This window comes from Schistocerca gregaria, chromosome 10 (assembly GCF_023897955.1).
Source record: "Schistocerca gregaria isolate iqSchGreg1 chromosome 10, iqSchGreg1.2, whole genome shotgun sequence".
Lineage (NCBI taxonomy): Eukaryota > Metazoa > Arthropoda > Insecta > Orthoptera > Acrididae > Schistocerca > Schistocerca gregaria.
Window position 1 is genome coordinate 116,782,528 of NC_064929.1, and position 27,875 is coordinate 116,810,402.

General features: G+C 41.6%; 2 protein-coding genes across 9 annotated transcripts in view; one reads left to right on the forward strand and one right to left on the reverse strand.

The window, feature by feature from the left end:
- The window catches only part of LOC126293375 (pyruvate kinase-like), a 105,255-nt gene that overhangs the window by 28,323 nt on the left and 49,057 nt on the right, over positions 1 to 27,875 (reverse strand). For 3 of the 6 annotated variants that reach the window (XM_049986580.1, XM_049986577.1, XM_049986581.1), the window contains exons 2-4: positions 10,964 to 11,105; positions 3,452 to 3,675; positions 960 to 1,146 (exon numbers count right to left, since the gene is read on the reverse strand). In XM_049986580.1, the coding sequence (XP_049842537.1) occupies positions 960 to 1,146; positions 3,452 to 3,675; positions 10,964 to 11,105 (553 nt within the window). Of the gene's footprint in view, positions 1 to 959; positions 1,147 to 3,451; positions 3,676 to 10,963; positions 11,106 to 13,704; positions 16,014 to 27,875 lie in introns of those variants that run through there. The other 3 variants (XM_049986578.1, XM_049986582.1, XM_049986579.1) reach the window with 3 other exon arrangements.
- Positions 13,956 to 27,875, forward strand: part of LOC126293377 (uncharacterized) — a 44,507-nt gene continuing 30,587 nt past the window's right edge. Inside the window, exon 1 of one of the 3 annotated variants that reach the window (XR_007552285.1) lies at positions 13,956 to 14,048. Coding sequence is in view for 1 of the 3 variants with exons in the window: in XM_049986583.1 (XP_049842540.1) it covers positions 14,023 to 14,048 (26 nt within the window). In the remaining 2 variants the exon portion in view is untranslated. The remainder of the gene's footprint in view (positions 14,049 to 27,875) is intronic. The other 2 variants (XR_007552286.1, XM_049986583.1) reach the window with 2 other exon arrangements.

The following is a 27,875-nucleotide window of genomic DNA, read 5'->3' on the forward strand; positions in this document are numbered from 1 at the left end:
TAAGATATTTTTCCCAAGAAATTAGGATCATTTCTAATAGTTTTCAAAGCATCAGTACACATTTTCATGTGCTCATGTTTGCTCGATCAGGAGAATTTTTAGCACTAGTTTGCATGCACTTATCTCACATTAATTTAGTTACGTAAATTTTGCCTTATGCACTTTTTGTTAATTCCTACAGCTTTAGCAGTCAACTGAATACCTAAACAATGGTTAGATCAAATCATATTACCTAATTTTTTGATATTGTCATCTGTGTTCAATGTTTAACCACTTAATGATTTTCTTCCTTTCAAATTATATTCTATAACAGGGTTTCTATAATTTTTTATTAATGAAAAACATTCTATAATGAATCACATTAAAGATTTTAAAGTTCAAAATAATTAGTTACAAAATTCTGTACATCGCCAATAATATAATCCTGAGTATACTTGTGCACTGGACTTTGACTAAAATATCTTGGAACTGTAAGTCTTTTTTGTGTAGCAGCAATGTCAAACCATTTATATCACAATAGTTTCCTGTGATCAGAAACCTTGTAGAAGCTGGCTTGAGCACAGTGGGCATATTTATCTCTTACCACTGGTGAACACTTGTCACTCAACTGACGAACAGTCTACACTTTCAGTCTCTAACAAAGTAACATCCTTGTTCTTCACTTTCCAAGCTGGTTAAATTCAATGTCGAACTCAGGACCACTACAGCCATCCTTTTTTGAAAGCACAACTACACAGGAGACAATCTGAACGCATGCATTTTGTTGTCAAGTATCTAAAATCATATGCAGTAAAGACAGTATCTAAGGGCAACCACAGCACGGCAGCAGGCTACAAATGTAGGACTAGATGGTCTCTCTGTGCCCAACCTACCAATGAAGATGGAGGTCAGCAAGGTGTCTAGAAAGGAGAGAGAGGAATTTGGAAAGTGATGTATGGCACACATTTGTTTTTACTCACCTACAGAGGTGCAGATAACAGAAATAAGCCCGTCATCAATGAAGATGCGGTTTCCCGGCTTCACCACTTTCAGGATGTTGTCGTAGTCCACGTACACAGTCTCTGAGGTTCCCCTCTCCATGTAAGCCTTGTCTGTCGTCAGCTTTATGGACTGGCCCTTTACCAGCTCCACCTCAGCTGAGCCGCCCTGTTGTCATAAAACAGTTACACAATGAATTCATGAAGTGCGAAGAATTCTTTTTCTTTTTTTAAAATTTTTTTTCAACATTTTCCCTTAAAAACAGTAAACAAGTGAGAAACTTGGCTAAATAGTTCTGCATGCAGCATAATTATTTAATAAAAGTCCTCAGTAAATGCAATTCTTCAGCACTTAAAGCAATTTGCATAATGAATAGCCACTACACAGTGGTGAGAGACTTGCAAAAGTTTGACAGATTTAAATTTTAGCATTTCAAAATTTGTTTCAATGAAAAAATTTGGTAGACTAAACAGGAACTTAACACAGTACTGGCAAGCAGTGTTTTCTACCTAGGAAAATAAAGAGATCTGAAACCAATATATTTAAGGAAGCAATCAAAGTATGCCTCTTAAGTAATCATGTATACCACCAAAGATTTATTTAGATTATGAAGTAGAGAGCATTAGAAATTTAACATAAACGAATAATAAAACAACTATCCTCAACTCATACTAAAAGGCAAACAATGAGAAAACTTATGTCCAAAACAGTGCTTTCACCATCATGAGCTGTCTCCATTACACAGCATCAGTACTTAACTGTTTTCAAGACTGACAACATGGGAAAGCAACTGTCTCACTCTCTCTCAACTATATATTTGTTGATTTATTATCTTTCAAGTATGTTTAATTATTTTTATTATACCGACATGTCTTGCATCATAGTAAAATTATAAGAAGGGAGGAATGAAGAACTTGCCAATTATAAAAATGTGTACACTAAACAAACTTGAGAAATTCACCAATACCATGAGGGACTGATAGGTAAACTTAGAAGTTATTTGCATTTCTCCAATCTTCTACAATATTCTCTACTGCTTGTCCGATTTGACATAAAACTCTTGGATACATTGGAAGTTTGCCATGTTTTCCAACGAGCACAGTTTATCTCGTTCACTATGTTACTGAAATCTCTGAACTATTTTTTTTCTTTGGTTCATTCTCATGAAACTTAATGGAACAAAGTCCAAAAGCACATTGTCATGACAACTGATAATGATTAAAAAATTATTGCTTTCTATTATTTCCTCACATCAGGGAGGACAAGTGATTTTAAAAGTTTAACCAAGCTAAAAATATTATATGTACAAGGATTATAACTGTCAAAATTGCAATTTTATAACATTTAGTGACTGTTTCAGCTGAATATTCAGACTTCAACTCAATTATCAATTTGAGTGCAGTATCTGTCTAATCTTAACCAGACACTGCACTAAAATTGATAATTGATTTGAAGATGGCTTCATATTCAGGCAAAACTAGTAGTCATGGAATATTATCCAACAGCAAGCTGGACTTAAAGGAATTTTTATGTAAAATTTTTAATGCCTCGTTACTGCTACCATAATGCTAGGCTTTCACATGACAAATTCATGTTACAATTTATTGATTTGCAGGATCCGACACGAAAATCTTCAACACTGTTAATGTCTTCCTGCACAATACCTTATTTTTTAAAAAGAAAGAAAAAAGTCTTGATAATGCACACCATTTCTATAATGCTGTGAGTCAATGGTTCTTACAAAAATGTAACCTATATTACCTATAAACACGGTTTAACAACTGAGAAATGAATACATAAATCCACATATAAATACTATAAATTCATATACAAATGAATATATTTATATAACAGAAAGAAAAATATATTTAAAAAAGGATGCTGTGACTTACCAAACGCAAAAGCGCTGGTAGATAGACAGTAAAAAACCGACGAACACACGCACAAATATCAAGCTTTCGCAACCCACGGTTGCTTCGTCAGGAAAGAGGGAAGGAGAGGGGAAGACAAAAGGATGTGGGTTTTAAGAAAGAGGGTAAGGAGTCATTCTAATCCCGGGAGCAGAAAGACTTACCTTAGGGAGAAAAAGGGACAGGTATACATGCGCGCACGCACGTGTAAAGGCCGTGTGCGCATGTGTATACCTGTCTCTTTTTCCCCTTAAGGTAAGTCTCTTTCTCTCTCGTTCCCTCTTTCCTGATGAAGCAACTGCGGGTTGCAAAAGCTTGATATTTGCGTGTGTGTGTGTGTGTGTGTGTGTGTGTGTGTGTGTGTGTGTGTGTGTGTGTGTGTGTGTACCAGCACTTTCCCCGTTTGGTAAGTCACAGCACCCTTTTTTATGTGAATATAATTAAACAAGTGAATATAATTAAACAAAATTTCATATCCTTTCACATTTAAATATTGTTCTTTAATTAGAATAGCAAAAATCTGCACACTTATTTCAGTTGTAACATCAAATTTTGTTTCTCACCCCCTCAAGCAGCCCTGTTCGGATCTCTGGCCCTTTTGTGTCAAGGGCAATTGCCAGTGGATATTCCATGCCCAATTTCTTGCTGTAATTGGCTGCAGCTTCACGAATGTTCTTTATTGTCTCTGCATGGTACTCGTGACTGCCATGCGAGAAATTCAATCTCGCTACGTTCATACCCGTTTCCATCATCTTTTCCAGCACAGCAGGATCACGAGATGCTGGCCCTATGAAAGGAAAGAAGATAATGTAATCTAATCAACAGTCTAATGGATTATTTGCTTTGCAAGTAGCTACATTTTGCTAACCTAGAGCATTAGCAACAGCAGAAGAATGTAATTTAGAGCACTATACCAACTAAGTACTCTGCAAATCACGATACTGTGCACAGCAGAGGCTATCTTGAAACTTCCTAGCAGATTAAAACTGTGTGCCTGACCGAGACTCAAACTCGGGACCTTTGCCTTTCGCAAACAAGTGCTCTACCATCTGAGCTACCGAAGCATGATTCACGTCCGGTCCTCACAGCTTCACTTCTGCCAGTATCTCGTCTCCTACCTTCCAAACTTTACAGAAGCTTTCCTACAAACCATGAAGAACTAGCACTCCTGAAAGAAAGGATACTGCCTAGCTGTGAGGGCCGGGCATGATTCTTGCTTTGGTAGCTCAGATAGTAGAGCACTTGCCTGCGAAAGGCAAAGGTCCCGAGTTCGAGTCTCGGTCAGGCACACAGTTTTAATCGCCAGGAAGTTTCTTATCAGCGCACACTCTGCTGCAGAGTGAAAATCTCATTCTAGAGGCTATCTCATCATTACTAGTCATTTTCTCTCCTGTCCCACTTGCAAATAGAGTGAGGAAACAAACTGTCTATACGCCTCCATACAACCCCAATTTCTCTTCTCTTTGCAGTCCTTATATTAAATGCACGCTGGCAGCAGTAGAGTGTCTGCACTCCGCTCTATATGCCAGTTCTCTAAATTCTCTGATTAGCATTTTGCAAAATAATTTGTATTCCCACTGCATCATCTCCATAATAATGGCATGTTGACTGAACTGACTGGTAAAAAATCTAGCACATTCCTCCCACTTGCTTTCATGTCTTCCTTTAATGTGATCTGGTGAGGATGCCAAACACTCAATAACTATTTACACTAATGTTCTACATGTGCTCGTTTACAGGCGAGCTACACTCCCCTAAAATTCCCTCCATAAACCGAAGTCTACCACTGGCCTTCCCTGGTACGAACTTTGAGAACCCCAGGAATTTGTGACAGGACCACTTTTTCTCTGTGTACCACAATGCACAGTTGGTGCATGTCCAGGGCACTGTAACCTATGTGAATGACATCCTGTGATCTGTAGCCATACCCTTTCCACCCAACACCCCAGGCATCATTTTTCAGCAAGACAATGCACGACCACATGTTGCTGCCTGAACTGTTTTCTTGGCGTCACAGAATGTCAGCCTTTTGTGCTGGTCGGCCAGACCACCAGACTTGTCACAATTTGAAAATATGTGGGATATGGTGAAACGGCACGTGCAGCACTGTGACCCAATACCGACCACCACAGATGAACTTTGGAACCAGATGCATGCAGCACTGATGGCTATACCACATGACACTACTGACACCTTAAGTGCGTCTATGCTATCACGCATGGAACAAGTTTCAGGACCCATGCCAGACCCTGTGTCTACTAGGCAACAGGACACATTCTGAACGAAGGTGACCAAAATGCTAATCATTTCTGTGGAACATACTAATGTATATGGCCTGTGAATGATGTTGAGGTCCCATACTCCGAGGAGCATAGGGGACGATGCGGGAGCCCCACACCGCCGTAATAGGCAAGCTCCTAGTGGAGGTGGTTTGCCACTGCCTTCCTCTAACCATGATGATGAAGACGACAATACCCAGCGACAGGAAAAAATCTCTGACCCCACCAGGAATCTAACCCCGATTCCGTGCGCGGGAAACGGGAACGCTACCGTAAGACCGCGAGCTGCGGACATCCTGTGAATATGAACACCTTATATCTATGTTGTTTGAGGTGCTCTATTTTTCTGAACATTGGTATACTATTGGTCTAAGTGGCTCAGTGGAAAAAAAACCAGAGTAGAAATCCAAAGTCACATGTTCAACTCCAGAATTCCACCATGGTTTGGAGTCCACATTAAACTCTAGGTCCCTTATAACATGCTGGGTAAGATAGTTCAGAAACTGAAGGAATGCAATCACACATCACTTCCAGTAGGACCATTCCTCGCAAAGCACTGTGGTGCTAAAACCACCCTTCATGTTGTCATAGCTTTGCTTTCCTGCTATTAATCTTACACTATGTGATCAAACGTATTCGGACATCCCAAAAAGACATGTGTTTTTCATATTAGGTGCATTGTGCTGCCATCTACTGTCAGGTACTTCATATCTGCAACCTCATTGGTCATTACACATCGTGAGAGCAGAATGCGGCACTCTGTGGAACTCACAGACTTCCAACGTGGTCAGGTGACTGGGTTTCACTTGTGTCATACATCTGTCTTTACGTGAGATTTCACACCCCTAAACATCCCTTCCGATGTAACGGTGAAGTGGAAATGTGAAGGGACACATACAGCACAAAAGTGTACAGTACTTCACTGTTGACTGACAGACCGCTGACAGTTGACAAAGGTCGTAATGTGCAGTACACAGACATCTATCCAGACCATCACATATGATTTCTGAACTGCATCAGGATCCACTGCAAGTATTACGACAGGTAGGTGGGAGGTGACAAAACTTGCATTTCATGGTCAAGTGGCTGTTCATAAGTGATGAATCACTGCACACATTGTGGCTATCTGATGGCATGGCATGGTATGGGTGTGGCGAATACCAGCTAAACTCATCTGCACGCATGTGTAGTGGTAACAGTAAAATTTGGAGGCAGTGGTGTTATGGTGTGGTCATGTTTTTCATGGAGAGGGCTTGCACCTCTTGTTGTTTTGCAGGGCATTATCACAGCACAGGCCTACATTGATGTTTTAAGCAGCTTCTTGCTTAATGTTTAAGAGCAACTCGTTGATGGTGATGGCATCTTTCTACATGATCAAGCACCTGTTCCATAATGCATGGCCCGTGGCAGAGTGGTTACACGACAGTAACATCCCTGTAATGGACTGTCCTGCACAGAGTCCTGACCTGAATCCTATAGAACACCTTTGGGATGTTTTTGAATCCCGACTTCGTGCCAGGCCTCACTGACTGACATTGATACCTCTCCACAGTGCAGCAGGCCGTGAAGAATGGGCTGCCTTTACCCGAGAAACTTTCCAGCACCTGATTGAATGTATGCCTGCAAGAGTGGAAGCTGTCATCTAGACTAAGGGTGGGCCAACACCATACAAAATTTCAGCATTACCGATTGATTGATTTATTTTAACAGGAGAGCTAAAACAGCTTATGTCCAACCAGCCACTGCCCACACCGAAACTGGGTTTATTGTGTGGTGTCTCTCACTGTATATCTAGTAAAGCCAACCAGTGCCCTTGAACAGTGCAAGGAGTCCCTTTACCAATTTTGTGTTAGACACAATTTCTTCAGGTCTAGTTGTCCCGAAGATTCTGTATCTTTTACTCTCCAATGCCATGCATTCGAAGATCTGGTGTGATGCAGTTTCTTCACCCTCATTCCAGATCTTACATTTAGGGTCCGGTTCCGTTATACCCATTTAGGTGTTAGCATTACCGATGGAGGGCGTCAAACTTTTAAGTCATTTTCAGCCAGATGTTTTGACACTTTTGATCACTTAGTGTGTGCGATTTCTACATTACTTCACCCATTCACAGGGTGAGGAAGCCTACTGAAAGCAGCAATCCTGACAAATTAAGAGCTCACACAGTTGGAACATGGCAAAACAGGGAGTTCAGTAAGGCCAAAGAGATGGGGGAAGATGTACCACTATGGCAATCCACGAAGACTGACTTTCTCAAAGCAATGCAAAAAAATTTTTGGTAAATGGCATGAAATGGGTTCTGTACCAAATAAATACTGTACCTATCCAAAAATGGTTTCAATACCAGAAAATATTGCTTTAATACTATTCTAAATATTTTCCTGACCAGTTGTATTTGGCCCACTCTATACTTTACAAATGAAATGATGTCCATTCTGTCTGATATTTTTTCCACCACACCTGGTCAGAACCTATGCTGCTCTTGTGCCCATTTCCCTACCCCGTGGTTTCTACCCCTGGGACTCCTTGCTGCAAGACTTGCCCTATGGACCCTACTACCACCACCAATATCATGCCAGTGCCAAAACTGGCAAAACATACTATCCGAAGGAGAGCCACCTGTGGAACCTGTCACATACCAGCTGTTATGTAAACACTGTTCGGCCTTTTGCAGTGGTACAACCACCACCAAGTTATCAGTCAGGATGAATGGACACAGAAAGTGTACACTGGCAACACACATTGTCCGGCTGCAGAGCATACTCTACAACATGACAGTCATGACCTTGGGGCCCGTTCCACCACAGGTGCCATCTGGACTCTTCCCTCAGACACTAGCTTCTAAAAACACCACAGGTGGTAAGTGGCATTACACCATGTCTTATTCTTATGATCCACCCGACTTGAATTTACTTTAACTTCTTTGTTCTCTGAATTTCTTATCAGTAACTATACCTTTCTTCACTCCCTTTTAGTTTTCTATATCTTATTCTCTGACCTGCATTTCCCTCAATCTTCTATCTGCAACATATAATGCACTTAGCTTTTTGCTCTTATTAATGCTTGCACAATGTTTTGTCAATAATCAAAGTCATGCTTATTATCTTATCTTTAAGCTCTCTGGTTTTCAAATATGATCCAGTGTAGTTCCCAATAATCTGTCTTACCTTCTGCCCCATTTGGCAAATCTCCCATGACCCAGGGCTCTGGCCAACTTTTCCAAACTCTGCTCATTCCTTGAACCAGGTAAGTGCTTTTTCCTTTGCCCTTCTCTCTTCCACTTCACCCCTTCTGGCAGGAGGAGTCATGGGCTTCGAAAGCTTGCAAATTTCTATACTTTTGTATGTGTGTTCGCTTCCCACTGGTTGGCCAGGAAATCTTTTCTATATCCAGTTACAATATACAAGGGCTGCTCAAAAACTATGGTATATAATCAAATTGTGTGGGCAATGTAGATTCAATTATCGGTCTTGTTTGTTATGTTGGTACACGTGTCCTGAACATATGTTCACAGTTTAAAGTGTACAGCATATTTCATTTGTTTCTGCCAGATAGAAAGGTTAGACATGTTTTAGTGTGCTCAGAAATTTTCAATTATTATAAAAAATAAAAAAAAATGGAGATAAGAATTTGCATCAAATTTTGTGTGAAAAATGGAATCAAGTGCTCTAAAACACTTTAAATGTTGACAGTGGCATGCGGTGAGTCTGCTCGATATACAAACATTGTTTGCAAGTGATACAAGCTCTTCCAAGACGGCTAAGAAGGTGACAATGACGAACCTCTCTCTGGACTGCCCAGCACATCAACAACAGATGTTAACATTGAAGCTGTGAAGAAAATTGTTTTGGAAAAATCACCTTATTACCATAAGACATTGCTGAGGAGGTTGGCATATCTGTCGGCTCGCATCGTGCTATTTTTTCAAAAAGTTTTGACACAAGACATGTCAGCAAAGTTTGTTCCAAAACTTTGCAATTCTGACCAGAAGAACCATCCCATGAGCATCACTCAGGAGCTCTTGAGTGGCATTAATGATGATCCTGATTTGCCTAAAAGGGTCATAATTGGTGACGAAACATGGGTTTACGGTTATGACGTCTAAACCAAAGTCCAATCATCCCAATGGAAGCACCCTGGAGAGTCAAAACCAAACAAAGCACACCAAGTTTTGATCAAATGTCAAGGTTTTGCTCACTTTTTTCTTTCTTTCTTTCTTTTTTTCAATTACCGTGAGTAGTGGATCATGAATTTCTGCCTCAAGGTCATACGGTCAGTAAGGAGTATTACCCTGGTGTTATGCGCCACCTGTGAGACGCAATTAACAAAAGTCTGGAATTGTGGAAAAACAATTCATGCCTTTTGCATCAAGACAATGCACCTGCTCATTCATCGCTGCTTGAGAGTGATTTTTTGGCCAAAAACACATGTCAATCATGCCTCAGCCACCACATTCGCCAAATTTGACCCCCTGCAACTTTTTCGTGTTCCCAGAACTGAAGAGACCTACGAAAGGACGAAGATTTTCAATGACTGAGGAAATAAAAACTGCAAGTCTGTACAAAAAAGTGTTTACGAGAAGTGCTTCGAGGACTGGAAGAAGCGTTATCACAAGTGTAGTGTATCTGAAGGTGGCTAATTTGAAGAGGACAACATGAATATTTATGAATAAATGAATATTTTTTCATAAAAATTGTTGTGGTTGGCAGGAGAACCAACACCGTGCTACTAAAGGAGGCCAAAAGGCACGCGATTTAGCTCACGCAGGCTGGCGTGAGGTCTGGAACATGACAAGGAAATTAGAATCCAGAAACAACGGACGTAGCTGGTGGAATACTTAACTTTAATCCACCAAGAATGAACGTCGCTCTTGATGGTACATAGTTCACAATATCAATAGTAACTGATAATGGCGCCATGCTAGGTCACAGCAAATGATGTAGCTGAAGGCTGTGCTAAACTACATTCTCAGTAAATGATAACTTAAGTAGGCAGTGAGCCATCGCTAGCAAAGTCGGCTGTACAACTGGGCGATTGCTAGGAAGTCTCTCTAGACCTGCCGTGTGGCAGTGCTCGGTCTGCAATCACTGATAGTGGCGACACGCGGGTCCGACGTATACTAACCGACCGCGGCCGATTTAAAGGCTACCACCTAACAAGTGTGGTGTCTGGCGGTGACACCACAAAAATATAAAGTCACCTTACTTTTTCAAGAAACCCCATATTTTCAACAATTTATTATTTCATTGACATCCTATATACCTTTCTGTTATTAATAAATAGTAGATATCTGCTGTTTGTTACAACTGAGGTAATGGCGAGTTGCGAGCAGGGAAATTAACAAACCATGTAAACACCTCTCTCTCTCTCTCTCTCTCTCTCTCTCTCTCTCTCTCTCTCTCTCTCTCTCTCTCTCAACCAAACCCTGGATGTGTGTGGTTGATAAACCCTCCCCTTTAGTGTGTGTACAAATCACTGTTTCTCTCAAACTTCCTGGCAGATTAAAACTGTTAGAAAGTTTCATATCAGCACACACTCTGCTGCAGAGTGAAAATCTCATTCCACCAGACTTTTTTTTTAAATCCAGAAATGTACCTCTTTTGGACCTGTTTAAAAAGTGGATCATCAGTCTTTAGTAGCTACTCCTCTTCAAGATACTAGAAAAAGAATGCTTTTAATGCCTGCAAACAAAACCACAAAAAACCCACAAGAAAAGCAAATTTCTGAAGAAACATTTAGGTGTTTGCAGGTTGAGATATGCAATGGCTATATTTTACAAATGAGAGTGAAACTTACCAATCGTACAAATGATGCCGGAGAGACGAACATATGAAGCCTTCGAGTCAATGTCGAGGGCGCACATATGGTCAAGGTGGCTAACTGCATCTGCTGCTTGCATCTGCATTTTTGGCAGATGACTAGGTTGGTCTGTCATTGTCTGAAATACAGTAAAAGAGAGCATGCAAAAGGTCCACCACTAAGATTTCATCTATTGTAAATACAAAAGTTGCTAATAGACAAGAAGTACCACTATCAATTTGATGCAACACTTTAATCCAAGTCTCATTATTACACCCATCCCATGCTAAGATACGAGGACTACCAATGAGACAAGGGCATTGAAACCAGTAGAAATCTAAGAGCCTATAACCTCTATTGTCTACAATTCACTTCAAGGAAGTGCCGTACTTAAATGTAACTTACAAACTAGTGAGGAATAAGAAAACCTGTCAGCTTTGATTGATCACCCTATAAACGAGGGAAATATTCACCAGTACTACACAGCCACTATGCTAACTATGACCTCATGTAATCAAATTATAGCTAGAGTAGCTAAACCGCCCAACAATACGAGGTATTGGCGAGGACTACTCAGGAGGACTACAAACTTTAAAATATCTGACTACAGTAAAAAAAAAAAGGGGGGGGTTACTGAATGAGTGACGAAAACAAAAGCAGGAGGGAAATTTAAATTCATGTCATTTCAACAACACAGCCAATGGAGACTGAGCACACTTACTGATTATGAAATCATGGGGAAGGAAACTGGCTACACCCTTTTCAAAGGAACCATTCTGGTATTTGACTGGAGTGATTTAGGGAAATCATGGAAAACATACACCTGAACAGCCAGAGGGGAATGTGATCCATTGTCCTTCCAAATGTGAGTCCTGAGTGCTAACCACTGCACCCCCTTTCTCAGCTGTGCACAACCAAACCATCATCAGCCAACCTAACCTAGACCTTGGGCTAGGCTATAGTGCAATTTGTCACCACAACTGTCATAATAAATAAATAAAAATAAAGTCTCAACAATAATGTTGCCAGTCGAAGCAGAACAGCAGTATCACAACCTTCACAACACCCCTATTTTAATACTAATGGTTCAGAGCTAGTGTTTTATTACACTTTTGACCAATTTTTGTAGAAAACACTTCTTTGCGGTAAATGTCAATTTTTGCAGCAAATACCAGGAAACTCTCAGTTACTATCTGAATGCTTAGATAATTTACCTCACAACAAAGGTATACTGCTGAAGCAACAGCAGACTGCAATTTCTATTCTTAATTGTTTGTGTTTCAGGCAAACAAACATCTGAGCCTCTCTGTTTAAAGAAACAAAAACGAAGGAACTATACATAGATTGCTAATGTAATGGTATGGTTGTATCTTTATAACTTTTTAGATAGTATTAACTCCTCAATGGACAAACTTCAGTTTGATTCCTAAATCAATAAAATTTCATGTAGGTGTATTACAAGCATTGTCAGTAACAAGACCACAGGTTTTTATGTGCACTTGGGTCTGTTTAGATAAATTTACAAGTGCAAATCATATGAGAAACAGGCAATAATTACAACCAACATAGCTGTTTCTATCCGACAATATGTATTAAATCTTACTAAGTATAGTGGACATTATACTTAAGCATATTTACATTGCTCTTAAACTCTTCCTTTTTGTTTACAATCTCTGTTTTGGTATTATGATATTACAACATGTGACAAAAGGTAATGCACCAGCATTACCTTTTTAAATAATCAGGACATATATATTCCTATACAAAATCTGAAAGATATAATACAAGACAAACGAAACATCAAATGACTGTAGTAGACTACCAGACTACACAAGTTTTCTTTCATGTAAATACTAACCTCTCCCAAACATTCTATAGAATACTATTAATGAAGTTTACCTCCACCATTCAGATATGTTCTAATCTCACCTACTTGAGACTTCAATCTTACTGAGAGAGAGAGAAAAAAAAATGAAAAACCATATGCTTAAGTGAAACATTACTGTGATATACACTGACCATGACAATAGTCACTCAAAGTTAAAGAGACTCAAAATCAGCTTTATTCTTTTCAGCAAATCAAAATTTGATGAAAATTAAGACTATACAAATCAGACTGCACTACACACTTTGCTCGCAAAACTTCTTGCAGCACACTGCCAGTTAAATGGTATCAACCAACTACATGCAGAGCAAAGGTGCAAAAGATACTTACAAAGTTTAAACTGCAAGGAAAATTAAGGCAAATTAAAGCTGGAAAACGGAAATCAATATGCCGATTACACCGATGTGAACAGAGACACCAGTTCTGCACAATGTCTCTTATGATATTAAAAACTGCTCTGCAAAACTAAGCACAAGCTGCAGCTCATGAGGAAAACTATAAAGAATGAACAAAACATGCAGATAGTCACTGTACAAACTGAAATGCACAAGCTACAGCATGTTTAATTAACATTCACATCAAAAAGTGTTATTTGCAAATGAAAAGGGTGAGCTAAACAACAAAACTGAGGAGACTTGGCGATCTACAGTATACAAAGACGGCGAGCTTATGCTTTTAGCATGCGCTCAAAGAAAAAGATTCTACAAAAAAGAAAAATACTTTTAGTGCCAAACTTTACAGGGAAGAGATGTTACAGGAACTGCGAGAACTAAAAAGCCGCATCCGTGAAGGTTGTAATATACAAACAGAATAAAGTGATGCAGCTGTTTTTCCATCAAACTACCACACTGACCTTATCAGTATCGTAAACAGTTGACCAAACCATACTTCTCCTTTGATTTACCAACCTACAGGCACCAGACTGCAAGAAAAATTGAATATGGATGAGAGGTGATACACTGCCCTTGAAACAACCTACTACAAAGTTAAGGCCTCCTGCAAGGAGCGGCCTTCTCATAAAATGCTACCTGACTGACTGGCAATACTCCCAGTCACAGAGCATTGGGCTCTGGGCCTAGTCTAAATATAGCAGCTCAGAAGTTCACTCCGAACAGTCTAATACACACAATTCACTGGGTCATCAGTGCACTCGAAGTTATGCTTGTGTCATATGAAAGCATTTCATCTCAGTAGTACGTAAGTTTTTGCTCACTGGAACATTTCTCGTGGTACTTATATTCTTAAATGATTATATTCATGATCAATATTATACCTATGTGGAACATATAAAATTAACAAAATATTTTTATGGCTACTAACTAACACTTAATTATAAACCAATTAGTTATTCCTAGTCAGGAGTTTTTTTTTATTGTGACAGGTAGTCAAGTTAAAACAATTTTGGTTTACATTGGGAAACACTTCTGTTGACTGACATTTCCATAAGCGCACTATCAAAGATTTTTACAACTATATTTTACTCCTTGTTCTAAATTTAAAACTGATCAAAGTGCAGATCTATGTTCCTTGATTACTCTCAAATTGCAATGGCCTGTTAAACTATACCAATGGATAAACACGCTGTCAAGTGACAATATTTCCAACTGTTTTAAACAGATTCCTGCCAAGATTCACATGTTTGAGACCCGGCCAGATTCAATTACTTGTACTTTATTTTATGCATAAGTCAGCAGTTACCCCAGAATATTATCCCACAGCACAGCAGGGAATGAAAATATGAAATGTGTTATCTTACAGAACTGTGTCCAAAGTAGAAAACTATTCCGATTGTAAAAGTATGTCTACTTCATTGTTTTTCCTAGTTTAAATTTTCATGAATATTGCTGTCCAGAACTTTGAATCTTATACTGCTTATCTGTTTTTGTTGATGCACTTGCACAAACACTAATGTCAAGCTTACTATACAGTAGTGCAGGAAAATAATGTGTCAAGAAATAAAGTTATTTCTTATTCACTGAAGTTCATAAATTACTGGTCATCAAGTCCATTCACAAACGAACAGCTTGATTAGCACTGCACGTTTGTCAACATGCAACATGTCAATGTCTAATTTCACTGCAGACAGGACGTTCTGCATCTTTGGACACACAGTATTGCTACCGATGAGATTTGTAAAGACATTGACATATCAGTGTACTTATTGCTTTATATGGGGCATCAGGGGGAGATATTATCCACTAATGTAACTCAATCCCTGTAGGAAACTTTGCATTTGCTTCGAAAACTTTGGAGTCTTAATATAAGACAATCACAAACCTACCAGCACACAAGCACTAAAAACGTATGTTGTGCAAGTTTCCTTTAAGCTATAACTGAAAACCAGGGATCCCAAGCGCCTACAAATTACAGATTGATGTATCGCTTGTGATGTTTAGAACGCCGGCTGGGTGGTACATTATGCTACTTACTACACCGGCTGCTAATTATATGCAACAGTTAACTTTTAATGAAGTTATCCATTCTTACAGTCTGTGAGCGAGGTGTGAACTAAAGGACAACGGTTATTCCTGGTATCGGTGTCCTTACTCTGGAGGATGCGAAAAGTAAAATTTATTCTATTATACCAGAGGCCAATATTTTCTTGATACCTTCTGGTGTTTCCTGCCAATACTATATAATATTTCCGCTTTAAAACGTCACAACTCTTTAGAAGTTTACGCACATTCCGTTTAACAACAAAGAATGATTACAGCTATAAAAGATATTCGCCTGTCAAAACCGTTTAAACGAATGTCAAATCACGCGTACTTCACAGGGGAAGTTAATGAAATAATGAAACAAGCAAAAACTAAATAGCACAGTGAAATGATGAAAAGGGAGTGTCTTGCATGCGGTCAATGGCATTACATGACATTTATATTGACTATTTTTCACAAGTTTACGAAAAACCAGCCTTTTCGAAGTTCCGAATTTGATTACACTGTGACCTTCTGCAAAATAAAACTCAATTAGTCTTGTATTACAATTGGAAATAACGTGGGGTATTTCACCAGTGCCAAATTCCTGGAACGGATGCCGTACCTTCTTAACGTGGAGCTGTCCAGCTGTCTCGAAATCCTTTAGCCGAGTGCGAAAGGACGTTAGAGGTCAGGCCGTGTAGTAGAGAGTTTCCCGTCACCCGGCACTGAACGATCAATAAAAATCCTGTTTCATGCAACTCGACGCTCTGATAATAGCTATCGTAAACGCATAAGACTTATCCTAAAAATCGGCAAGCAATTTACAGACAGGATAGAAAAGGCATTAATCCACGATTATACACTTATTGCAACGTAAAAATGTGTTTCAATCAATAGCGTAGTCTCACGGCCCGATCAGCTGTTCCGCCAAGGACGCTTCCGCCAGCCGCGAGAATTAAGCAGTTGTACTAAATCATCAATTTACGAAAGTGAGACATCTCGACGGTCAGGGAACAAGTGTTGACTTGATAAAAAAAAAGTCCTCTATTCGGTTACCTGACATTCTATGCAAATATAGCTGTCATAAACAGTTTTAGCTTGCGCAATGCCATCTCAACGTGTGGGTAAATCAAGATATATAATAAACCACTTAGGGCACAATATCGAGAGAATTAAAAATAAAGCATAAGCTCTGTTTCCAGCGAATGCAGATGACAAAAGCATCATTGTGAAAGTCGTGGGAATGTAATGTAAATGATTTAGCAAGTAAGGTATCAAATAAACAGTGAAAGCGAACATTTTCAAATTTTGGGACTGAAAATACATGAAAAGCACTCTTGAAAGTATCATATTTAGGCTCTCATACAGAGACTAAATGTTGCGACCTATACTATACTAAAAACGAATCATCTCCACTTTCTATAGCTGTGAAAAGCGAAGGCTTGTGCGGTTTGTATATTTCCACTCTACTGTACAACATGGCATATTCTGTTACACCTCTGCCCATTCACAAAGAATATTCTTTGGACGGGTAAAGGGCTGTCAGAATTAACTATAGAGTCAGTTTGCGAACCGCCAACTGTCTTGCAATTCCAATTCTTCCATCCGTATATGGGAAAGCTATTTAAACCAGTACATGTTTAGTCACTGTATAGAAATGTGCGCATAATTTTTCAGTTTTCATTTTCAATAGTCTAGCAACAGAACAAAACAATTTAAGCATAAAATTAATATTTTCTAATGAAATTTGAAAGGCTTCCTTGTGCCACGTTCCCTTTTATTTCCAGGAATTCCGCGTAATACAACGATGGAAAAAATGCAATAATAAAAAATAATTATTGTCAGATAACGACATTTCGCGGCCAAAGGCCTTCGCTCAGTTTTAACACCGGTTCCTCTCAGATCACCGAAGTTAAGCGCTGTCGGCTACGCTATGGATGATTGACCGTTCAAATCTTCCGAGCGCTGTTAGCAAGCGGGGTCTACTCAGCCCTTGTGAGTTCAATTGAGGAGCTTCGTACCTCAAAAGCACCGGCTTCGATCGCGGAAGCTGACAACAACCGGGAGAGCAATGTGCCGACCACACTTCCCTCTATACTCTCATCCAACGACGCTTTTGGCGGAGGTTCACACAGTTGTCAAGTCAGTACCATTGAGCCTTTTTAGAGGTCTGTTCAGACGGAGGGCGAGAATGTAATGAAATTTCGCGAATGCATTTGTCTAGGTACTTGAAGCAAGCATGCTAATGTGCATGCATTGTGTTGAACAGGTGCTTGATGTCAATTCGTGGGTTGAAGTTCCATGCCTCTTGCACTTGGTGGGTCAGGTGGAGTGAGGGGGGGGGGGGGGGGGGGGGGCAGGGAGGTTTAATGCTGAAACTTTCTGGCAGATTAAAACTGTGTGCCGGACCAAGACTCGAACTCGGGACCTTTGCCTTTCGCGGGCAAGTGCTCTACCAACTGAGCTACACAAGCACGACTCACGACCCGTCCTCACAATTTTACTTCCGCCTGTACCTCGTCTCTTAGCCTCCAAACTTCACAGAAGTTCTACGAAACTTGCAGGACTAGCACTTCATTCTGGAAACATCAAAAAATGGTTCAAATGGCAGAAGTAAAGCTGTGAGGACGGGGCGTGCGTCATGCTTGGGTAGCTCAGTTGGTAGAGCAATTGCCCGCGAAAGGCGAAGGTCCCGAGTCACGGTAGCTCAGCGTGTTCGGTGAGAGGGCTAGCTGCCCTCTGTAATAAAAAAAAAAAAACTGAGTTACTAGATCAACAACGAAATGAAATAGGTGTCTTTCGACGTCCGTCAGAGCAGATAACGAACAAAATGAGATTTTAAAAAAAGTAGTTCGAGTCTCGGTCGGGCACACAGTTTTAATCTGCCAGGAAGTTTCATATCAGCGCACACTCCACTGCAGAGTGAAAATCTTATTCTGGAAACTTCTGTGAAGCTCGGAAGGTAGGAGACGAGGTACTGGCAGAAGTAAAATGGTAAGGACGGGTAGCTCAATTGATTGAGCACTTGCCTGCGAAAGGCAAAGGTCCCGGGTTTGGCTCGTGGTCCGGCACACAGTTTTAGTCTGCCAGGATGTTTCAAAACCAGCGTACACTCCGCTGCAGAGTGAATATTTCATTCAGGTTTAATGCTGTTAGTGGATGACGCTGTCGTCCGATTATGTCCCATATTTGCTCCATTGGAGACAGATCTGATGATCGAGCAGGTCTAGGCAACATGTCGACACTCTGCAGAGCATGTTAGGTTAAAACAGCAGGAGCGTTATCCTGTTGGAAAACACCCCCAGGAATGCTGTTAATGAATGCCAGCACAACAGGTCGACTCACGAGACTGACGAACAAATGGTTCAAATGGTCTGTGAGCACTATGGGACTTGACATCTGAGGTCATCAGTCCCCTAGAACTTACAACTACTTAAACCTAACTAACCTAAGGACATCACACACATCCATGCCCGAGGCAGGATCGAACCTGCGACCGTAGCAGCAGCGCGGTTCCGGACTGAAGCGCCTAAAACCCCACGGCCACACCGCCGGCACTGACGAACAAATTTACAATCAGGGTGGGTGGGATAACCACAAGAGTGATCCTGTTGTCATACGAAATCGCACCAGACCATAACCCCAGGTCCAGTGTGTCTAACGCGCAGACCAGTTGGTTGTAGGCCCTCAACTGACCGCCTCCTAGCCAACACACGGCACTGAGGCAGAACCAGCTTTCATAAGAAAATACAACAGACCTCCACCCTGCCCTCCAATGAGCTCTCGCTTGACTCCACTGAAGTCGCAAATGGCGGTAGTTTGGGTTCAGGTTGGAATACACGCTGCAGGGCGTCTGGTTTGCAGCCCTCATTGAAGCAACCAATTTGTAGCAGTTTGTGGTGTGCGTACTGTAAGACCTTCAGTACACACACCATCAGATTATTTGACTTGACGCTCTAACGAAGTAGGCGAGTGTCAGCAATATGTCTCGTGGTCCTATCGTCTCGTGTTTGTCTTCTGCCGTTAGGTCAGACAATAGAAATGCCACTTGCACGCTCAGAGTAGCAGATTGACGGTGACCAACTTTAAACAGAACTTGATTAATTTTCACACACATTTATTAAAATAATAAAAAATATAGACAATACGTAACTTGACTCTGGATGCGGTTTACAATTAACACTCTGAAGTTCCTTTGGTCTTGGTACGTTAATCTTATTCTCACATATCTCTGATACTTGACACAGTGTCTATACATTTCTCTTCATGGCTACGTACAGGAATATGATAATCTTATTAGGCGCAGACTGAAACTTAACTACAGACTAATGCAGACTAATTCAGACTGCTACAGGCTAATGCAGACTGACTAATTGGAGGTCTTTACACTAGTTATAATACCTCAAGCGTTCAGGTATCACTGCGCGAGTGTGATCCGCGAGGAGAAAAGGTTCTATGTTAGCAGGAATCTCATTGGCTGCATTACATATTATTATGCAGTGGATCGGCGGAAGCAGAATTTGGTCCGTCTCTAAGGCAGCACCATCTCGTAGTGCGGAGACAGACAAGCGCTGCGCCTGTGCTGTTGTGCTTAGCGGGGCGCGCTCTAGTGGGAAAGTTGTGTACGCGCTGACTATGTGGAACTATGTACACAACACAGTTCATTGTGTCACTGTGGTGCCAACTGCTGCTCAAACTGCTGCTACAGATGCAGTGCAGTGCGCCAGAGCCAAGCGCCAACACGATGGTCTTCCCTCCCGGTACTGACACGGGGTCATCCAAAGGCCGGTCTTCTTGAAACCGTACAGTCTCGTGACCAACGCTGCCAGGAATCATGTACAGTGGCTGCATTCCTGCCAAGTCTCTCTCTGCAGTACCACAGAAGGAACATCCAGCTTCTCATACCCTATTACATGACCTCGTTCAATCTCAATGAGGTGTTGATTCAAACGTCTTTGTTGCCTTAAAGGCATTCTTGGCTAATATCAACTCACCACGTCCAATCTCAGAGGCAACTAATGTTCACATCGTTACAGCGTGTACCTAAATTATACCTTATTTGTATCCTGTAGCGGCGCTGCTAGCTCCACTCTTACGCGCCTGCCGCGAAATTCGAATAAACATCATCTTACAGATGTAGAAACATACATCCCAATTCCATGTATGTCGCACAACTCCTTCTTGGTGTAGAGGTTTTTTCCGTCAGTATAGTTCATAGCTCTACACTGTACATATTATTTACTATAGAGTGTGTGATCAAAAGTATCCGGCCACCCCCAGAAATATGCGTTTTTCATATAAGGTGCATTGTGCTGCCACCTACTGCCAGATACTCCGGACCAGCGACCTCAGCAGTCATTAGACATCGTGAAGGTGCGGAATGGGGCACTCCGCGGAACTCAAGGGATTCAAACGTGGTCAGGTGATTGGGTGTCACTTATGTCATAAGTCTGTACGCGAGACTTCTCACTTCTAAACATCCCTAGGTCCAGTGTGTCCGATGTGATAGTGAAGTGGAAATGTGAAGGGACACATACAGAGCAAAAGCATACAGGCAAACAACGTCTGTTGACGGGCAGAGACCACTGACAGATGAAGAGGGTCGTAATGTGTAATAGGCAGACATCTATCCAGACCATCACCGTTGAATTCCAAACTGGATCAGGACAGTTAGGTGGGGAGCGCCACGAATGCATCTCCATGATAATAAAGATAGCGCCAGCAAACTTTCTCAAGGCGCAAACAACCTTTTAAACCTCGATCAAGTAATTTTTCTCCTGCTCGCACTGAATTCTGGAGCAGGAGCTATTGGATTTCGCGGTCGGGAGGCCGCTCATAAGTCAAACATCACCCCAGTAAATACCAAACGACACCTCGCTTGGTGTAAGGAGTGTAAACATTGGACCATTGAACAGTGGAAAAACGTTGTGTGGAATGACGAATCACGCTACACAATGTGGCGATCCGATGGCAAGGTGTGAGTGTGGCGAATGCCCCGTCAACGTCATCTGCCAGCGTGTGTAGTGCCAACAGTAAAATTCGGGGGCGGTGATGTTATGTTGTGGTGGTGTTTTTCATGGAGGGGGCGTGCATCCCTTGTTGTTTTGAGTGGCACTATCACAGCATAGGCCTACATTGATGTTTTAAGCACCTTCTTGCTTCCCAATGTTGAAGAGAAATCTGGAGATGGCGATGGCGAGAGTGGAAGCTGTCATCGAGGCTAAGGCTGGGCCAACACCATATTAAATTCCGGCATTACCTATGGAGGGCGCCACGAACTTGTAAGTCATTTTCATCCAGGTGTCCGGATACTTTTGATCACAAAGTGTACATACTATTGTAAATCCATTTTTCGTTTTTAATTTGATTAGTATTTACAAATTTAGTGATTTCTGTGAGTCTTATAATGATTCACTTCATGGCAACGGAAGTGAGGTTCAGATAATCCAAAAAAACCTGACGAATTAACTTAAATATCTCCTTGCAATAGCCAGGAAGGGGAAATCGGTTGGTGATAGTAAATCCTTTTTACATCCCGTGTTACCGAATTCCATCGCTAAATTGCTGCCTACTTTCAGCTCATGCATCTCGGTGATAATATAGATAGCGTCAGCAATCTTTCTCAAGGCGCAAACAACCCTTTAAACCTCGATCAAGTAATTTTTCTCCTGCTCGCACAGAATTCTGTGGCAGGAGCTATTGAACAAACTTTAAAAGCACCTGTCTCATGGGGAAAGGTTGCTCTTGGTCTCAGTGGAGCATTGTCACAACAAATTCAACATGTAGTATAGATTTCGTTGATTCTCTGACTCGTGATGACTGGGTGTTGTGTGATGTCCTTAGGTTAGTTAGGTTTTAGTAGTTCTAAGTTCTAGGGCACTGATGACCATAGATGTTAAGTCCCATAGTGCTCAGAGCCATTTGAACCATTTTTGAACCAGATTTCGTTGAAATTACATACCACTCATGGTGGGAAACGTGTAAGATAATCCCAGGCTTGCTGCTAAAAAAATGTCTTATAGGAACTACAAGAAGGATAGCATGACCGACATGCCAAATTACACACGTATCTCACCGACTTCACTTTCTTTTGAAGGGGCAGGTGGAATAAACTCCTAACTCTCGGAGTTAGATTTAGTGCACACTATGTGTTTCCTTAAATTCAAAAACAAGAACATAAATACAATAAGGCAAATTAATTTTCATATGAGAAAGCGTAGACCTGTATTATCTCCTAATTGATACCTTTTGGTGTTTCCTGTCAATGCTGTACAATACCTTACGTAAAAATACTATAACTGTTTAGAAGTTTACACATGTTCGATGTAACTACCAAGAATCACTTTACCAATAAACATGTTCTGTCAAAACCGTTTAAACCAATGGCTTGATCAGAGCAGATCTTACTTTTCCGCTGCCGACCCCTTTAGTTATGGAATATACTGACCTCAGACACTATAACTTTTCTGGTGATTGAATAACACCTATGTGAGAAGAAACACAGTCTCATAATCGTGTGATTCGAGAGATCCAGAAGGAAGTAAAATGCGAAATTCGGGTTGATGCCTTGCTTCTCGGCTTCTAGAAAGCCTTCAATACGGTCCTGCAACATTGCCTAGTAAATAAAATACGTGGAGACTGAGTAACTGAAGACTTGTGTGACCGGATAGCGCGATCGGTGATCACTAACTGCAATTACTTATAATTTTCGGGCACATAAGAATTTATATGTGGGAATATGAGGAGCGTTCAATAAGTAATGCAAAACTTTTTTTCTGGAAGCTGTTGTTTTTACTCAGGTAAATTATTCCCCCTCTTTTGGCTACAGAACACTGTTCTTCAACATAATCTCTGTTCACTGCGACGACGTTATGCCACCTTACTGAGAGGGTCTGTATGGTAACATGGTACCACTCTACTGGTCTTAGTGGATCAATAACCCCCCCCCCCCCTTCGTCCACGTACTGCGTCCTGCGGATTGGATTCATCATTGGTCCAAACAGATGGAAGTCGGAAGGTGCGAGATCCGGGCTGTAGGGTGGATAAGGAAGAGCAGTCCAATGAGATTTTAAGAGCTCCTCTCAGGTGCGCAGACCTGTGAGGCCTTGCATTGTCGTGCAGATGAACACACTGAGGTCGTTCCAATTTCCTGAGAGTAGCACAATACACTTCCGAGTTGATCATTGCAGAATGAGGGAGGGCATAAAACATAATAATCCCTTCACAGTTCCAGAATACTCTTACCATGACTTTACTGGTTAAGGGTGCAACTTTGAACTCTCCCTTCGGAGAAGAGATTGTGTGGTACCACTTCATGGATTGCTGTTTTGTTTCCAGCTCGCAGGGACGAACCCATGTTTTGTCGCCTGTGACGATGTTCGACAGCCTCGTAACACGCAAGCGATTCCGCATAGGTGGTCCTTTGTTGGTCTTTGTTAGGCGAAGAAGAACTCACCGGCCACACACCATTGACTTCCCCAACTGGTGGACGAGTGCGTCAGTACTACCAACAAAGACATCCAGTTGTGCAGCGAGGTGTTTGACTGTGATCTGTTGATCATCTCGAATGAGAGTGTCCGCACGTTCCCACATGACATGAGTCACAGCCAAGTGCAGCTAGCTGGCATGCGGGAGGTCAGACAGGTTTGCGCGACCCAGTGGCGGACACAAAAAAAGCTCAAGGAGGGGACACTAAATATATCTTGAGTTACCTTTACTTTCACCGTAACAAAAAGTAATAAAGTCACATGCAAAGTTTAAATGATTAGACACATATACAATACAATGCCATCTTATGATATAAAGAAGTTACAATTGTGGTTGTCTTCCTTAAATGATGAAATCTGCGAGCCTATTCTTCCTGGCAAATTGGTTAATTACATCGTCAATAGGACAATCAATGTCAGGGTGGTGTGCACTTGCTACAAGGACGTTTTACTTATTCATTATTCAGTCTTAACATTTCAGCTTCTGAATGTAAACTAGCTTGCCATTCTCTGTACAAGAAAATACTAGAATATTCGCGAATTTTCTCGAACAAATGCCAGACAGAATAACGTATCGAGACCACTAAAATGGGCGCTACATTTCTCATAGGTATGTGTTAGCTATCTATGTGCCAGACAGAAACGTATGAAATACGATGACGCGCGCAACATAGGAAAGTACAACTACCCGATAACTCGGTTCAGTCGCCATCCGCGCGCCTCTCATATGTATCGCCACTGCCACGACCTCGTGATGATGACAGACACCTCACCCAACGACTCACCGTGCTCTTATTCACTTCACTATTTATTGTCATTTCTTCGTAGACATTCTGCAGGCGCCTATAAACATCTGCGATGATCTAGTTTTCCGCCGAAAGGAACTGAACGACAGCCTCTGCTTTCACCGCAGCGTTACAGACACCATTTTGAGGGCTACGAATTGCGCTGCCACCTATCGGAACTTCATGAAACTACAGCGGCTGAAGTAAGAATATTCCACGACGTCCCGCAACAAATTCCGCACTTTTTCAACAGAAATTGGGCGAGAAAAAAATGTTTTGCATTACTTACTGATTGCCCCTCGTATATACAATGAACCGGTCACATACATGTAACGGCGCGGTAGTTAGATAGCTGCTCCTGTCCCCAAGCGCAACTATATTGTAAGAATCCTCCTCAAATAGTATCATTAGCGCTCGAAAGAGGTCGCTTACAGAAATGATGTTCAGCCAGTTCTTGCGTATTATTCATCGGTCACAAGTTTGTTTACATTTCGTGAGAATGTCAAAAAAATGCTCTGCAGACTGAACTTCATTTGTTTGTTTGTTGGGGCTTAAGGCTGTATAGCTTAAGTCAGAAGCGCCCAAATAATGGTTTAAAATGAGTCGTTTTCTAGGGAAAGCACTCCCTGGTGTTTGAAGTTAGCTGACACACCAATAAGTATTAAGCGACTATCTCAGAACCCGACAATAGATCCAAGCCGCCAATCTACCAACTTTCTGGGGCAACTAAAATTTGATTTTCAGTATTTCATATAATTAATGAGTCAATTTAAAAATTTCAATTGCTGTGATAATCTTCTTATTAAGAGGTATATTCTAACGTTTAACACAATAATACCAGGGCCACAGAAATTGCGTGTTGATATAGAGGCATTGTAACTGACGGTGAGTTAATACCAGGGCTTCATTCATCGAGTATTTGAGAATAAGATCACTTAGCGACTCACAACAAACGTTGCATAGACACTGAGGTGACAAAAGTCGTCCTAAAATCATGGCGGACATCCGTTAGCCCGTCGTAATGCAGCAGCTTGACGCAGCATGGATTCAAGTCGTTGGAAGTTCCCTTGTTGAAACATTGAGCCATGTTGCCTCTATAGTCATCCAGAATTGCGAAGGTGTTGTCGGTGCAGGATTTTGCGCATGAACTGGCCTCGCGATTATGTCCCATAAATGTTCGATAGGGTTCATGTCAGGGGATTTTTGTGGTCAAATCATTTGCTTGAATTGTCCATAATCTTCTTCAAACCAATCGCCAACAACTGTGGCCAGGTGACACGGCACATTGTCATCCGTAAAAATTCCATCATTGTTTGGGCACATGAAGTCCACGGATGGCTGCAAACGGTATTCAGGTAGCCGAACATAACCAGGATCCAGTCCAGTCCACGTAAACACAGCCCACACCATTATGGAGTCACCACCAGCTCGCACGGTTCCTCGTTGACAGCTTGGGTCCATGACTTTGTGGGATCTGCGCCACACTCGAACCCTGCCATCAGCTCTTAACAGCTGAAATCTGGGCTCACGTGACAAGGCCATAGTTTTCCAGGCGCCTTAACAGTCCAGCCGATATCTCCCTGTGCCCAGGAGAGGAGCTGCAAAAATGGTTCAAATGGCTCTAAGCACTATGGGACTTAACATCTGAGGTCATCAGACCCCTAGACTTAGAACTACTTAAACCTAATTAGCCTATGGACATCACTCACATCCATGCCCAAGGCAGGATTCGAACCGGCGACCGTAGCAGCAACGAGGTTCCGGACGGAAGCGCCTAGAACCCCTCGGTCACGCCTGCTGGCTGAAGCGCCGCAGACGATGGGCTGTTAGCAAAGGCACTCACGTCGGTCGTCTGCTGCCATAGTCCACTAACGCCAAATTTCAATGCAGTGTCCTGACAGATACGTCGGTCGTATGTTCCACATTGATTTCTCCGCTTGTTTCACGCCTGTTAGCACAGACAACTTGAGAGGAACTCACATGCCTTGCTCATACTGAGGCATCAAGCAGACAGGCCTGCAAGATGAGTGGTCTGCCAAGCGAGTGGATTTATTCTTATTTATCGCAAAACATCAATGACTGATTATGAGCTCTAGTACTCACAATTAAGCTAGAAATTACTCTCATGTTTGAATATTACGCAACGGAAACGGTTAACGCACATCTATTAGTAATTTACACAACTCTGATTGTTCACTACGCACTGGCAATACCACATTTTCTTTCTTATTCAACGGCTTTGATCAACACATGGCCATCGCACTGAATATGAATGGCGCACACATTATAAATTCTGGATATCATACTACACACTATTCGAAGAACAAGGCCACCAATCTTTTTCTTTTCACTATCTTTTTTATTCAGATAAATTCTATCATGATTCACAGATAACCTAAACACACCATTACATTTTATACTACGACTGCACATGAGAAACTCCGCCCAGTGGATATGGCTTTACATTGGTGATTATCTTATGGTTTCATAATCATCTAACACTACAGTACACTTTCTGGATAGGATGGAGGATCTTTTGCTATATCTCACACTTCGACTCCCACACCCATCATCACGAAAATTTCCTCCAGACAGAGCGGTACAAAAAGGAACACCGAGCGAGGTGGCGCAGTGGTTAGCACACTGGACTCGCATTCGGGAGGACGACGGTTCAATCCCGTCTCCGGCCATCCTGATTTAGGTTTTCCGTAATTTCCCTAAATCGTTTCGGGCAAATGCCGGGATGGTTCCTTTGAAAGGGCACGGCCGATTTCCTTCCCAATCCTTCCCTAACCCGAGCTTACGCTCCGTCTCTAATGACCTCGTTGTCGACGGGACGTTAAACACTAACCACCACCACCACAAAAGGGAACATGCGTAATCCACTGCCTCTGAACCTGTCTTGCTACTCTCCCATGCAAACCACACATACTTAAATTACGTGAAATACATCACACTGGCAACATAGAATACAACACAAACAATAGTCACAACGTTAGAATCACATCATTTTCCCCTTTCCCAATTCAATCAGTATTCATCCCAGTTTCACACGACACTGCCCCACTTCGTAACTTTTCTTTCCTACTACGAACTCTGGACGATATATGCACGTCTTCCTGTGCAATGCAAGCCATGTGGCGCGCTGGATAGACGGCTGACTCACCTTGCTTCACTCTTATATAGAGTATTAGAGTTTGAATCCAGCGTCAGACGGAAACATAACACGCAAAGTAATATTAAGAACATATTCGTCACACACACGAGTCCTCAACTGATACCATGGACGAGTTCTTCTCTCTATCCTTTGTCTCATACACAGATTCAGACTCT